This window comes from Dipodomys merriami, unplaced genomic scaffold (assembly GCF_024711535.1).
Source record: "Dipodomys merriami isolate MVZ:Mamm:240054 unplaced genomic scaffold, mDipMer1.0.p SCAF_1, whole genome shotgun sequence".
In the NCBI taxonomy this organism is placed as follows: domain Eukaryota; kingdom Metazoa; phylum Chordata; class Mammalia; order Rodentia; family Heteromyidae; genus Dipodomys; species Dipodomys merriami.
Genome location: NW_027202270.1, coordinates 114,859,880 through 114,875,302, shown reverse-complemented (window position 1 = coordinate 114,875,302; position 15,423 = coordinate 114,859,880). Strand labels below are relative to the sequence as shown.

Here is a 15,423-nt window from a genome sequence, read left to right as displayed (position 1 = left end):
GCCTCCTGAGTAGCCACCAGCACCCAACTTCCAAACACAGTGTTTCAACTGCCTCAAGAAAATTTTGATGAGCCAAAGTGATGTTTTGGTTAAAAAGAAGTGTATAGACTAGAGGTGTGGCTCAGATGGTAGGACACTTGCCAAGCTCAAGGCTCTGAATGTAAGCTCCAGTGCAACCCCTTCCTCCGCTCCCTCCCCCCCAAAAAAAGCAGGAGAAGATAAGACCAAGAGCCATTCATACATCTGGCAATCCAAATAAATAAAAAGATTTTTTTTAAATAAGTAAATAGCTTACTTTGATAATATAATTTTACACTGCCTGCAATTATCTTATAAACCACTAGCAAATAGCTAATGACCTAGGTGGTCCCTTTTGCTGAAAACTAACAGTACTAGGACTGGGAAGGTGCCTCAGTGGTAGAGCCCTTGCCTTGCATGCATGAGGCCCTGGGTTCGATTCCTCAGCACCACATAAGCAAAAAGAAAAAGCTGGAGGTGGCGCTGTGGCTCAAGTGGTAGAGTGCTAGCCTTGAGCTGAAGAGCTGAGGGACAGCGTCCAGGCCCAGAGTTCAGGCCCCACGACCGGACCCCCCCCCCAAAAAAAAAAAAAAGTACTATTTATGTTGACCTAAGATACCCTTATTTTATTTATTTATTTTTATTTTATTTTTTTTTTTTTTTGGTCAGTTGTGGGGCTTGACCTCTAGGCCTGGGCGCTGTCCCTCAGCTCTTCAGCTCAAGGCTAGCGCTCTACTGCTGTAGCCACAGCACCACTTCCGGCTTTCTAGTGGTTTCTTGGAGATAAGAGTCTCAGGGCCGGGCTGGGAAGGTGGCTCAGTGGTAGAGCGCTTGCCTTGCATGCATGAGGCCCTGGGTTTGATTCCTCAGCACCGCATAAGCAAAAAGAAAAAAGCCAGAAGTGGTGCTGTGGCTCAAGTGGTAGAGCACTAGCCTTGGGCTGAAGAGCTGAGGGACAGCACCCAAGCCTAGAGTTCATGCCCCATGAACGGACCCAAAAAAAAAAAGAAAAAGAAAAAGAGTCTCACGGTCTTTCCTGCCTGGCCTGGCTTTGAACTGCCATCCTCAGATTTCAACCTCCTGAATAGCTAGGATTTTATTTATTTTTTATTTATTTCTGTGGGCTTTGGGGCTTGAACTCTGGGCCTGGTGCTGTGCCTGAGCTCTACCACTTTAGCTACAGCACCACTTCTGGTTTTCTGGTTGTTAGTTGGAGATAAGAGTTTCATGGACTTTCCTGTCCAGGCTGGCTTTGAACCATGATTGAGTTAGGTATCTCCCTTGCTTAGGCCACTGATAGAACTACTAAAGTCTTTTAGGTGTGTTCTGAGCCACTTGCATTAGAAAGTCTTGGTATTGGCAGCTTGGAACAAACATTCTTTGGGAATTTGAAGTTAGAAGGCATTTTACCTCTTCAGTTGACGATGTTTCTTCATATTGGCTAAAAGCTTTCCTTTGAATATGTAGGGATTTTCCATAGATTTCTGTGATGTTACTAAAAGTCTGATATATTTTATAGTAATAAGGAATTATTTTCTCATAATGGGTTTTTTTGTTTACTTTCAGTGGCTTGATTAAACTGGTGTTCCAGAATTTCTCCTATTCAGTTAATGAAATGTATAAAGCCTGTTTTCTTGCTGTAACAGTGAAGAACCTTCAAAAGTTTGTTCCTGAAATTACTATCCATGATATCCAAAGGTAAGAAACCATCATAAGGATTATAAATACAGTCCTGACCTCAGTTGAACTAGGTTTAACTGCTTCCTGAATATTGGCATTACGGGCAGGTACCACCCCATGTGGTTGATAAATTTCATGCCTGAACTTTTAAAAATTTATCTTCCAGGGCTGGGAAGGTGGCTCAGTGGTAGAGCACTTGCCTTGCATGCTCGAGGCCCTGGGTTCGATTCCTCAGCACCACATAAACAAAAAAAGAAAAAAGCTGGAAGTGGCGCTCTGGCTCAAGTGGTAGAGCGCTAGCCTTGAGCTGAAGAACTGAGGGACAGTGCCCAGGCACAGAGTTCAGGACCCACTACTGGGCCCAAAAAAAAAAAAAAATTTATCTTCCAAAGCCTTTTGGCTTTAGTTCTGTATGAAATCATAGCAAAGAGCTAGTAACTAAAGCCTGTAATCCTAGCTACCTAGGAGGCAGATATCTGAGGATTGCAGTTTGAAGCCAGCCTAGGCAGGAAAGTCTGTGAATTTTTTTTTTTTTTTTGGTCTGGTCGTGGGCCGGAACTCAGCCTGGGCGCTGTCCCTCAGCTCTTCAGCTCAAGGCTAGTGCTCTACCACTTGAACCACACCGCCACTTCCGGCTTTTTTCTTTTTGCTTATGTGGTGCTAAGGAATCGCACCCAGGGCCTCATGCACGCAAGGCAAGCGCTCTACCACTGAGCCGTCTTCCCAGCCCAGTCTGTGAAACTTTTATCTCCAGTTAATTTCTAAAAAGCCAGATGTGGAGCTGTGGCTCAAGTGGTAGAACACTAGCCTTGAGCAAAAAGGCTCAAGGAACAGCACCCAGACCTTGAGTTCAAGTCCTGAGACCAGTTCTCTGTCTCTGTCTCTCTGTCTCTGTCTGTCTCTCTCTCACACACACACACACAATTGATAACCATGTTAACTAGCTAGGTAATGAATATATTAAATTTTATATTTTGATCTTACCTTTCTTCTCTGCTTCTTATGTCTTTTCTGAGGCCCTCCCTCTCTTAGGGACTGTACTTGGTGGGAAGCAATGTACTGGTAATCTAAGTGCTTGATAGAGGTGTGTATGACAAGGGGAGGGAAAAGGAAGTTTTTTTAAAATAAAAGACTTTTTAGACTTGATTTGTAGAGTATCCTAAATACCATCCAAGCCTAGTACTTTTTTCTCTTTGATATTTTTAGTTTTAACCTTCCCTGCCAAGCCATTTGTTAGGCCTAATCAGCAGTGTACTTAAAGGTTCTCATACTACATTTACAGTACATCCCTCCACAGCTCTCCAGAGCACTACTGTCTGCTCCTTTGTAACAGCTGCTGAAGTAGCCCTGTATAAAGTGTCAGTGGGCTGGACTGTGTATCTGGAAAGAGCAGTAATCATGTCAGCTGTCTCCCTTTGGGGATCATCCTGGTCTAAATCTGACTCTAATGTATCACTCTAAGACTTGCCTCTTAGAGTCCTGGGTACTATTAAACCTAGCTAATGTTATACTCTTATCTCCTTTCTCCTTCTACTTAACCTCTTAAAATGAAAGGGATAAAAATATCTAGGCTTTATTTTCTTGTACTCACTAATACATAAAGCCTTTTCTGTTTTCAGTTGTTTGCTTTAGCAAACATGTTACATTTTCTATCTAGTCAAATCCGCTTTCTATTACTGCTATTAATGCTCCTTGGAAAATATACTAGATAAACATAGTACATTCTGTGTAGAAGCAGTTGAAGTGGGTCCACTACCACCATATTCAGTTACCACACTTTCATGGAGGCCTGTGGAAAACCTATTAGACCAGTGGGTTTCATATGATAAAGGTGGATTTGGGGATTATGAGCATTAGTGATTGCTGTCTCTGGGTGTAAGGGTGTGAATTTCACTTACTAGCTTCATTGGGCTCAAGTAGAAAAGGGCACAGAACACTGTAGGCAGGTGCATTTGAGGTGAGGTTGATCTCAGTTACAGTTGATTTCCTTGTTATAGGCCAAGGTGCTGCTAGGCATAACGGCGCACGCCTGTAATTCCAGCTGTTTGGGAGATGAAGATCAGAATCATAAAATCCAGCTCATGAAAAGTTAGTAAGACATCCATCTTAACAAACCAGCTATAATGGTTCATGCCTATAATCCAGGTATGCAGGACATCATAGATAGGAGGATCATAGTCAAAGGCTGGTATAAGAGGCCCTATCAAAAATTAACTAAAGCAGCTTAGACAAGTTGGCTCTGTAATTCCAGCTACTTGGGAGGTGAAAATTTGGAGGATTGAGATTTGAGGCCAGTCTGGACAAAAAACTAGTAAAACCTCATATGAACAATAACAAAAAAGCCAAAAATGCTAGGTATTGTGGAATGTATCTATCATCCCAGTATGTAGGAGGCCATAGGTAGGAGAATTGTGCTGTGAAGCTGACTGCAAGCAAAAAGTGAGGTGTATCTAAAAAATAAAGAAAAAAAAAAGACATCTAGTTCAAGTGTAGAGCACTTGTCTGGTGTTTTCTAGGTAAATGATTTCGAAACCCCAGTACTGCCACATAAAAAATAACTAAAAATGGGCTGGGAGTGTGGCTCAAGTAGCTGAGCACAAGAGCCTGAGTTCAAACCATAATACTACCAAAATAACAGGGATGCTAGCTAGATATACTTAACAGTTCCACTTGTGTCTTCTCTTGATTGTAGCTATTAATGCAGGAAATTACCAGTAGCAAAAAAGGAAGCTGAGCTGGGCACTGGTGGCTTACCCCTGCAATGCTAGCTACTCAGGAGGGTGAGATCTGAGGATCACAGTTCAAAGACAGTATCCCTGACAGCATATTCCATGAGATGCTTATCTCCAATTAACTACCAAAAAGCTGGAAGTGGAGTTGTGGATCAAGTGGTAAAGCACTAGCTTGGGAAAATTAAGCTTAAGGACAGTGCTCAGGTCCTGAGTTCAAGCCCCAGAACTGGCACACACACAAAAATTCTACCCTTATTGAATGCTCCCTATATGTAATACACCAGTCTAGACATGGAGGTAAGGTAGGGTGTTCTAGAAGACACTGTCTTTGCCCTTTACCTTTATTGTGTGTGCATGCATATGTGTTTATGTACTGAGTCCTGAACTTCGGGCTCAGCTGGCACCCCTCGAGGCTGATATTCTGCCATGTGAGCCACAGTTCCATTTCCTAGCTTTCTGGTGGTTAATTGGAGATAAAAGTCTCATGGGCTTTCCTGCCTGGGCTGGCTTTGAGACTGGATACTCAGATCTCAGCCTCCAGAGTGCCCAGCCTCATGTCAGATTTAACTAAAGGAAGATCTTCAGAAAAACCATTGCTCTGCCAAACACAAGGACAGGGCCTAGAAAACTCAGAAACAGCTAATTCTGAACAGTGCTGCAGCTTTTTCTAAGAAAGAAGGAAGCTGCTTTGATGAGTTGAGATAAACCAACAAGAAGGTGCAGATTGGACTGCACACTGGCCAGCATGTACACATCCTGTCCTAAGAAATGGCATTCTTTGGTGTCATTCTTTTTATGCTCTAAGTGATATATCAGATTCTTACTTGGAAATTCTAGCTTAAGAATCTCCTAGCCGCCAGGTGCCAGTGGCTCACACTTGTAATCCTACTCAGGAGGCTGAGATCTGAGGATGGAAGTTCAAAGTCAGCTCAGAACAAAGTCTGTGAGACTCTTATCTCCAGTTAACCACTAGAAAACTATAAATGGTGCTGTGGCTCAAGTGGTAGAGCACTTGACTTGAGCTGAAGAGCTCAGGGACAGCTACCAGTCCCAGAGACAAAAAAAAAAAATCTCCTAGCCACATGCCCTTCAGGATTATGTAGGGTAGATTACTTAACTTTGTATACAGTCTTTATTTATTCTTTAAATAATTTTTATTGAGATTAAGTGATTGCATAATTTTTTAAAATTTCACAATATTTGTGGGATAGTGATACTTAAAGTCACAAACACGTTTTAACCTTCACAAGGCAAATTATCATTATCATGGTCTATAAATTTTGTGAATTCTATAAGCTTTGACCATACAACTATTTCTTCCAAATTGGGTGATATGTACATTTCTTTCCTTTTGCTTAGTGTTAGCTGTTCCCTCTTTCTCTCTCATCCCCCCTCCCATCGCTGCCCTTGAGTTGCTTAGTTCATTTTCCTCAGTGTCCAGTGCAGCTCATGGGTCCCTCTGTTGTATTTACAGTCTTTATTTTTCTAATTCTTTCCACTCTAAAAAATGAACAGTATAGCTGTAGGACTTCTGGCAAAAGAATTAATCTGTTTCTTTGCTGCTAAAAATAAACTGCATCGTCTTCTAAAGAGTTGTTATGAGGATACATGAGATGGCTCCTAGTACACATTAAATAACAGCCATTCTTATCATTATCTCCCCAGCCAGGCAGAGGTCTAGAGGACAGCTGTGTTCATTTTGTTCTTTGTGTCTTCCTCAAGTACTTATCTTGACTTGTACCTGAATCAGTAAGAAGTGTTTCACATTGTTGCTGATTTGTACAGTCGGTGTTGATGATACATAGAAGATAGACTTTTTCACACTGGGTTTCCTTGAAAAGTTTCAAAGGAGGGAATTTTAGAATCAGAGTATTTAATTCATATGTCATGAACCAATTTTAACTTTGTAGAAAAACAACAGAAACCTAATTTGTGAACTCAATGGCTTGAAAAATCTTTAGGTAGTAAAGTTTCTCACTGTTTACCATGCTGCTAAATTAATTCACTTTGGTTTTTCTTATCTCTTTAATTGAAGTTAAGCTGTTAAAAATATTATAGAGTTAAGTAAATTTTAGTATTTTTCTCCATAATTTTCATAGCAGTATTGGGCTTGTGCTCAGGGTCTCATGCTCTCACATAGTTTTCTTGGTTATACCTGGTGCTCTGATACTTGATCCATGTCTCCAGCTCTGCTTTTTTTTTTCTGGAGATGGAGTCTAACAGACTTTACTGCCTGAGATGGCTTGAATTGAGATCCTCCAGATTTCAGCCTCCTGTAGCTAGATGACAGTCATAAGTCATTAGCACCTAGCTTCTCCACAAATTTTAATTAGCCACTCACAATACAAAAATAAGTTGAAGGCTGGGAATATGTCTCAGTGGTAGAGTGCTTACCTAGCATGCATGAAGCCTGGGTTCAATTCCTCAATACCACATACACAGAAAAACCTGGAAGTGGTGCTGTGGCTCAAGTGGTAGAGCACCAGCCTTGAGCAAAAGAAGCTCAGGGACAGTGCCCAGACCCTGAGTTCAAGCCAGAACTAGCACCAAAAAAAAAAAAAAAAAAAAGCTAAATAAAGAATGACATGAGGGCTGGGAAGGTGGCTCAGTGGTAGAACACTTGCTTTGCATGTATGAGGCCCTGGGTTTGATTGCTCAGCACCATATGAACAGAAAAAGCTGGAAGTGACGCTGTGGATCAAAAGTTAGAATGCTTGCCTTGAACTGAAGGTCTGAGGGACAGCGCCCAGGTCCAGAGTTCAAGCCCCATAACTGGCAAAAAAAAAAAAATCTGTTTTAACTGCTAGTTTTGGTAAACAGGTGTTTAGTTGTAACTATATATATATGCTTATTTTATGAGCATGTATGCCACTGTTATGTGATAGACATGATGCTCTGGTTAGGGGTATAGTTTTTCCAGGCTACCATCTAAGGTCATTGGAAGAATGAAGACTTCATTGATTTAAGAATGCTTTGAAAACCACTAACTTGTAAAGTATTCTGAGTAGGTTGACCACCAATTTTTTTCTTTCACAGAGGTCCAGCTGGAGTCAGAGCCCAAGCCATGGACAAAGATGGAAGTTTGGTAGAAGATTTTGTATTTGATGGAGGGGTTGGGGATATTGGAAATCGAATTCTTCATGTGAGAAATGCACCTTCCCCTGCTGCCACTTCTTCCCTGGCAATTTCAGAAATGATTGCAGATGAAGTGCAACAAAGATTTGGATTATAAAACTTGAAGGGAGCAGGGTAGGAGTTAGTGTCCATCAACAACAAGAATGTACTACTTGGATTCTCTAAGTAGAACCTAGGAAAACGGTTTTAAACTCTTACTTTATGGTCACATTTTAAGTAACCATTTGAGTTATTAGTATGATATATAAGTAATAATTTTTAAAAATTAAAGTCCATACTTCATGTCTTTCACAGTTGTATCTGTTCTGAATCCTGACTTTGTTAATGATCTGTCTTTATAAACTGTGGTCTGGAGACAATGGATCGCCTTTATATGTTTTGGGGAAAATAACATAAAAAATGGATTATTCCCTTAAAGTTTTGGCTTTATACTATGTAAGCTCTTTTATCTTTCCTAGACAAGAGAAAACATGTTACAGTATATTGTAGTTGTGAACATTTTTGTGTTTGTGTCAATACTGGGGCTCAAACTCAGGGCCTGGACACTATCCCTTAGCTATTTTGCTCCAGGCTGGCACTGTACTCCTTGAGCCACAGGAGAGTGGGCAGTGGATCTGGAAATTGGTTGTACCAAGGCTCACATTATTTAGAGCAGCATTTCTATTTGAAAATCAAAACTTCTTGATTTTTCAGAAAATAAAAATTTTCATTTCTCAAAGCAAAAAAAATTGCATAAACTCAAGGGATTTATTATAGTTTTTTTAATCAATCTCTTTGTAACATGTTGTTTGGTATCCTCACTGCATCTAAACATTTGTACACTGTGTGATTGTGAACTGCGCTTCCATCTTCTGTAGCATCTAAAAAAAAGCACCTAGAACTGCTAGGTTTTACCAGAGCAATTTTAGAACCCTGACACTGATGTATAGAACTCTGTAATTTAAACAATTACTTATCTCTTATTATTATATCTGTTCTTCAGTCACACTAAAGTTCTCAAAACATTGGTTAAGATCATTAATGACTTTTACACCCATTTAGCTTTTTAGGATTTCTATACATTTTTGTGAGGATATTTCTCCACGTTTGGTACCTATCTAACTTTGAGGCATTCACTTTTGTAAACCGCGATGGTGCCTTATCATGTTTACTTCATGAGTGCTTTATGCCTAGTGCCATACTATGTATTGCATGTTTGTGATTTATCTGATGAAATGTATCATAATTCAGAAGCTTGGATAGAAGCATGTGAGTGAAAATGTGACAGCCTGGCTGGGGGGCAGTCCCACCACTGCGAGACATTTTTATCTGTTCTTCATATGCTCTCTCAGGACTAATCTACTTTTCTCTTTACCTGCCCTCTCTTTTCTCTAAGGCTATGAGAACCATGTGTATATTGGGTGATAGGTAAACCTTTTTTTTTCTTCCTTTTTCTTCATTTCAGCCCTGGGTGATTACACAGATTGTTCTACCTCAGTTATTAATTTGCTCCAGTTTCTAAATTAGCCCATCCCAGGAACAAGGCAGGTTACTCAGCACTTGGGATGAATTGTTGAAAGCATTCTGAAATCAGTCACAGAAGAATAAAAGCCCTAGTGGTTCTTTGTAACAAACAATTCCTGCAAGAAATTCAAGGTAATCATCTTCTGTTCTGTTAAAAGAGCACAGGAACTGGAAAATTCTATCAGTTTTATTTATTTCATCAATAGTAAGACTGTGAAAAATACACAGTAAGCTGTGAAAGATGAAATTACAAAAATAACTGTCCTAGTTAAAGCCATCCTCATTCCATTTGGTTACAACCCTTTAAAATGTGAGAGAACATTTGTTGAAGGTGTTTGAATATAAGTTATTCTGTTTGTAAAACAGTGGATATTTACGTCAATAAGGTTTTGTTGTTAAATGCTGATATTTAATAATTTTGTGTCTTTCTGAAAGAAGAAATATATATTAAATTATTTTAATGATTGTGTATTGTGCTATGCATTTTTTCTGTTCCTTAAAAGCTTTTACTTGCTTTAGCTAGCAGTTGATCTTTAAAGAACATTTCTGAAGGATGAGAATGGGGTTCCAATGGTAGCACATCAGCTTAGCAAGCATAAAGCCCTGAGTTCAAACCCCTCTACTGACAAAAGAAAAAAAAAATTCCTTCTGGAGCCTGATGTTGTTGGACATACCTATAAACCCTGTATTCGGAGACAGGTGCAAAGAAGAAGGACCTCAGGTTGCAGGCCAGATAGACTGGCCCACATAGGGACACTGCCTCAAAATAATCCCACCTCCAGTTGCTTCTTTTTTTTTTTTTTTTTTTTTTAATCCACCACTTCTGTATTTGTACTATGAAAACGTGGTTTTTTTTAAAAAAAAGTATTATTTGAGGGTGAAATGAAACATTCTAGGTTCTAGTTTCAGTGTGTTTGTACATTTTTTGTGTCTCAGTGACTTAACTCTTTTTTATCCATACATATATGCATATACATCAAAGTCCTTCCCTGAACCTCTTAAGGTTTGAGCTCTTGGGATGTTGCCATTACTGTTGGCAGAGTTCCTCTTCCCCTGAGGCCATTTGGAAATCTGCCTATTGGCCTGTGGGATAACCTTACCCCTCAGAACTTTGTTCAAAGGATTGTAGTGAGAGTGGTATGTCTTGCCAGACCCTGCGATTTGGAAGTTTGTTGGGACAATACTTGGAGGCTGTCCAGCCCTGATGGCGGCAACTCTCTTGCTCTTCCAGTGAACTTAGAAGAAATGGTTATATTTAAGGGCTGGCTCTGTTCTGGGCCCTTGATTATGTATAAGTTTCTCAGTATACACTGTTTAAAGATCTAGAAAACATTTTTGAAGAGCAATTGTGAAGTCAGTTGCTTTGTTAAGTTTTTCTAATGCATTTATAGGGAGTTTTTGAAATGTGTTCATCAGATTCAAGAATAGGACAAAGATGATTGAGAAAGGATATTTTCAAATGCTTTGTACCCATTAACATGTTTAAAAGTGGAAATATATCCCCAAAGGGAAGACAAGTTCAACCAGTTCTGGCCTCAGATTCTAGAAAGGATCATCTTTTGTGATAAGTGCTTTTTTCTGCTATAGAAAGGGTTTCACATCAAAGTTGTCTTTTAAGATTGTTTTACCTGGCCAAGTACTACTGGCTTGCACCTATAATCCTAGCTACTCAAGACGCTGAGATCTAGGGATAGCAGTTCTAAGTCCCTAACCTGGGCAAGAACGTCTGGGAGACTTTTTATCTCCAATAAACTATCAAAAAGCCAGATGGGGAACTATGGCTCAAGTGATAGAGTTCTAGCCTTGAGTGAAAAGGCTTAGGTTCAGCACCCAGGCCCTGAATAGAATCCCCTCTTAACTGGAATAGAATGAAAAGGCTATAGCAGTGATTTTCCCATGCCTTTCAGATTTACTTTTACTTAAGTTTCCCCTCAGGGTAAAAGAATACCTTTTTGGTGTCTGAGTGATAATGAGGACAGCCTTCATAAACCACACTGGCTCTTTCCCAGAATATCTCATTCAACCTATTTTTTTCTCAGATTCTCTCTGTGTGTGTGTGTGTGTGTGTGTGTGTGTGTGTGTGTGTGTGTGTGTGTGTGTGTGTGTGTGTGTGTGTGTGGTGTGTGTGGTGTGTGTGTGTGTGTGTGTGTGTCCCTGGGACTTGAACTCAAGACCTGGGCACTGTCTTTGAGCTATTTTTCTCAGATCTCAGCCTCCTGAGAAGCTAGGATTACAGGTGTGAGCCACCAGCACCTGGTTCTAATAACACTCTTAAAAAGGGTAGTATTGTTGAATGCTTTCTCCCTAGGATCAGGAATAAGACAAAGACATCTGCTTTTGCCACTTCTATATACAGGAAAAAGAAATAAAAAGCTAACAGGAATAGAAAGGAATAGAAATAAAAATATGAAGGCTAAGCCGGCCACTGATGGTTCACACCTGTACAGTACAAGCATAAACAACCAGCGCCCGGCTTCTTTTTCACAGATTCTTGATCAGTTATTTTACCTGGGTCATATACAAAAATCTGGTTGCCCAGGTGCTTCTAAATAGGAGCCAACTGCATGGAGGCATAGCTCAGAAGTAGAACATATGCTTGGTATTCATGAGGCCCTGGTTCAATCCCTAGAACTATAAAAGTAAGTAGGCAAGCATAGTGGTTCACTCATGTAATTTCAGCACTTAAGAGGCTGAGGGTAGGAGTATCATGAGTTCAAACCCTGACTGGACCTGCCTCCAAAAAAGTAGATAAATGGACTGGGAAGGTGGCTCAGTGATAGTGTGCTTGCCTCACATGCCTGTGGTCCTGGGTTCAATTCTTCAGCACCATATAAACAGAAAAAGCTGGAAGTGGTGCTGTGGCTCAAGTGATAGAGTGCTAGCTTTGAGCTGAAAAGCTGAGGGACAGTGCCCGGGCCCAGAGTTCAAGCCCCATGATCAACAAAAAAAAAAGTAGATAAATAAATGGAAATAAATGCCAGGAAGCAAAGCATAATATTGATACTACAGGTGAATAGGGAAAAAAGTAATTCTATTATTGTTCTTATTAATGTGTTGTACAGAGAGGCTATGATTTCATGAGTTAGGTCATGAGTACACTTCTTTTTTCAGACAATGTCACCCCTTCCTATATTTTTCCTTAGTTTCTCCCTCCCATCCCTGCCTACAAGCTATATAGGTCATTTTCTACATAGTATATACTGAACAGCATGATTGCATCTGTTTACCTTCCCTCCCCTTCTACATCTTTTCACCCTCTTTCACTCCTTCTAGAAGAAAAATAAAACCAAAGTTAAAACAACCACCATCACCAACAATAACAACAGAAAACATTTTCATTTCCCGGAGTTCATTTCAATAATTCATACCTTAAATGTACAGAGAAGTTATACCTTTGTATTTCTCCCCTAAGGATATCCTTTAGTCTGTCTGTGTGTGAATGCCTCAAGTTCTGTATAGGTTATTATGTCCAGTTACATTTTGGATCTAGCTTCCAAATATGAGAGAAAACGTGCCATCTGTCTCTCTGTGCTTGGCTTACCTCACTTATTGTGAATTTTTTTTCTTTTTCTTTTTCCTTTTTTTTTTTTTTTTTTTTTGCTTATGTGGTGCTGAGGAATCGAACCCAGGGCCTCATGCATGCAAGGCAAACGCTCTACCACTGAGCCACCTTCCCAGCCTCTTATCATAAACTTTTGACTGTACTTTCAATTAACACTTCTTTCCAGAATTACTTGCTAAGTCTTCTGGAATTAAGCCAAGTGCTTGCTCCGGCAGCTTGTATACTAAGATTGGAGTGGTACAGAAAAGATTAGCATGGCTCCTGCTCAAGGATGACACATTTGTGAAAGATTCCATATTTTTAATAAAAGAAAAGATTGAAGATGAAGACATTACATGCTTGCTTTTTACCCATTGACCAGATTAACTAGCACTATCTCATTATGCAGCATGAAGTTTTCATTATTTTTACCTAAAGATGTCTCTTTTTGGTGCTGTAGAATTTGTAGGGGGATGGTTTGTTTGTGTGTGGGGAGGTTCTTTGTGGAGGTTTGCTTTTTGGGTTTTTAAAGCCTAGATTATCTGGGTACCAATGGCACATGCTTGTAATCCTAGCTACTAGGAGGCTGAAATCTGATGAACACAGTTCAAAGCCAGTCCAACTAGGGAAGTGCATGAGACTCTTATCTCCAATAGCTACCAAAAAGCCAAAGTGGAGCTATGGTTCAAGTGGTAGAACACTAGCCTGGAGCAAAAATGTTGAGGGACAGTGTCCATGTTGAGTTCAAGCTGCAGGACACACACACACACACACACACACACACACACACACACACACACACACACACACACACACACACACACACACACACACACACACACACACACACACACACACACACACACACACACACACACACACACACACACACAAAGCCAGGCAATGATAGCTCATTCCTGTAATCCTAGCTACTCAGGAGGTTGAGATCTGAGGAACTGAGAATCTCAGCCTCCCCAGAAGCTAAGATTACAGGCGTGAGCCACCGGCACTCAGCCTGACAAGAATGCTTAGGAACATTCCATCAATGGACCACACTATTTCTTCGTAAGTAGAAAATTGTGCATTTCTTCAGAAAGCTGAAGAAATTGTGCACATACAGTGTGCACATATCTAGCCAGTTACTCAGAAAGCAAGAGAATGTTTGAGACCAATCTCGGCAATATAAGGAAACAATGTATCAAACAACAAAAACAAATGACTGAGCAGAGTAGAATGTTGCAATCATAAAACAATACTTTGTTGCAGATATAAACTAACATAAGGACACATTTTCTGTCCCTGAAGGGGAAGATTTGTATTTCTTTGTGTTTTTTATTTGTAAGTTCAGCTGCAAGGACTAGAATCTATTCCAGATAATTGAATGCAAATAAATTTATCCTAGGGCATATAAAATCATTTGAAAGTTGATGAAGTAGACTGTAGATTGGCTTTCTGGTACAAGTCAGGCCACCAACAGAGTGGTTCCAAACAACTTACCCTTCTACAGAGAACAGTCACACAATAAAGCTGGCTAGTCTTTGCTGTTGCTGCTGCACAGAACTAGCAACTGAAATAGTCAAGGTGGAACTCCATGCCACTCTGCTTTCCAAATCTTGTGTGTCTGATAGGCTCAACCTAAAAGAAATCACATCCTACACTGTGACTGCAAGAGAATCCAGTTTTCTAATCTGCAATAATAAGAGGGTACAATGTATGTGGCCTACCATATATCTATATCACATGTAGTAATTAGTCACAAATAGTAAACAGTTTATATAATTGTTAACTATAATTGTTAACACTTTGGGGCAAGCAAATCCATGTTTGTCTTCTTTTCTTTTAAGATTCCTATTCTGTAATCAGGATGCATATACATACATGATTGCCAGTCTACCAACGTCTGGCTGGAACCAGTACTGAACGGATTATGATTACATTGTTGACAGTGCAACTGATAACTGTCAGGACTTGGAAGGATTTGACTGCATTGATACAAATAGGAAGAACTTGACTGGGCTTCTACCACAAGCGGCAGAACCTGTAGCATTAAGCCATGGGGATGGGAACTGGCAGTCATCAGCTTCTGGAGTAATGAGCACAGGAGCTTGATCCCTGGTCTGCATCAGGCTGCATCTTTCGTTCTAGCTGAGCAGCCTTAAGCAAGCCACTAAAACCCCTTAGTAGTTCTTGTCATAACATTGGGAAGGTTACAGTCCCCTCACTAGACTGCCCTTGGACTAAGTGAATTGATGGATCTCCAGGTTTTGAGGCCAGGACTCCAGTTCCTCCAACACTACTTTACCATATACTTGATTGCAGTAGACTACACAGTGCACTGGACATGGCACTAACCTGAAATCCAAGAGACAAATGATCTGTGGGCCATCAGGAACTAGAGATTCTCCTGTCTCTAGCTGGGATCACAGATTGCAAGTAGGAATTGGAGGAAGATGAAGCAAAAAGCCTTTCTTGTTCTAAGTGTGAAGACTGTTCTATAGATAGCATGCATGTGTGCCCTCCATGTGCTCAGGAGGGAAAAGTGCTCATTATTCACCATGTTTGAACCCAGGCAGAATAGATTAGAAAAAATGATATATGGGAATCAGGGGGCAGACCTTGCATTAATCAGTAGCTTGATGAAAAGTACACTGGTGCTGTTTTGCTTTGTTTTAGGCCTGACATTCTCTCATGAGAAGAAAAAAGAAAAGAAAAGAAATGGGGAGAAAAGAAGCTCTCGCTCTGACCTTGTTCATTTGCCGAAATGATTATTGTACTTTGGAACTGAACAGGGACATCCTAAAGACATTTATCCTG

At 40.3% G+C, this 15,423-nt stretch overlaps 1 protein-coding gene and 1 non-coding gene across 2 annotated transcripts in view; both read left to right on the top strand.

Moving 5' to 3' along the window:
* The window catches only part of L2hgdh (L-2-hydroxyglutarate dehydrogenase), a 29,640-nt gene extending 20,103 nt beyond the window's left edge, over window positions 1-9,537 (top strand). The window contains exons 9-10 of the mRNA XM_070027793.1: window positions 1,585-1,716; window positions 7,467-9,537. Coding sequence (XP_069883894.1) covers window positions 1,585-1,716; window positions 7,467-7,662 — 328 coding nt within the window. The 3' untranslated portion in view covers window positions 7,663-9,537. The remainder of the gene's footprint in view (window positions 1-1,584; window positions 1,717-7,466) is intronic.
* A 3,292-nt stretch (window positions 9,538-12,829) lies between these two features.
* On the top strand, window positions 12,830-12,932 carry LOC138834853 (U6 spliceosomal RNA). The gene has a single exon (XR_011374278.1). It is a non-coding gene; the product is annotated as a U6 spliceosomal RNA (small nuclear RNA).
* Window positions 12,933-15,423: the final 2,491 nt, after the last annotated feature.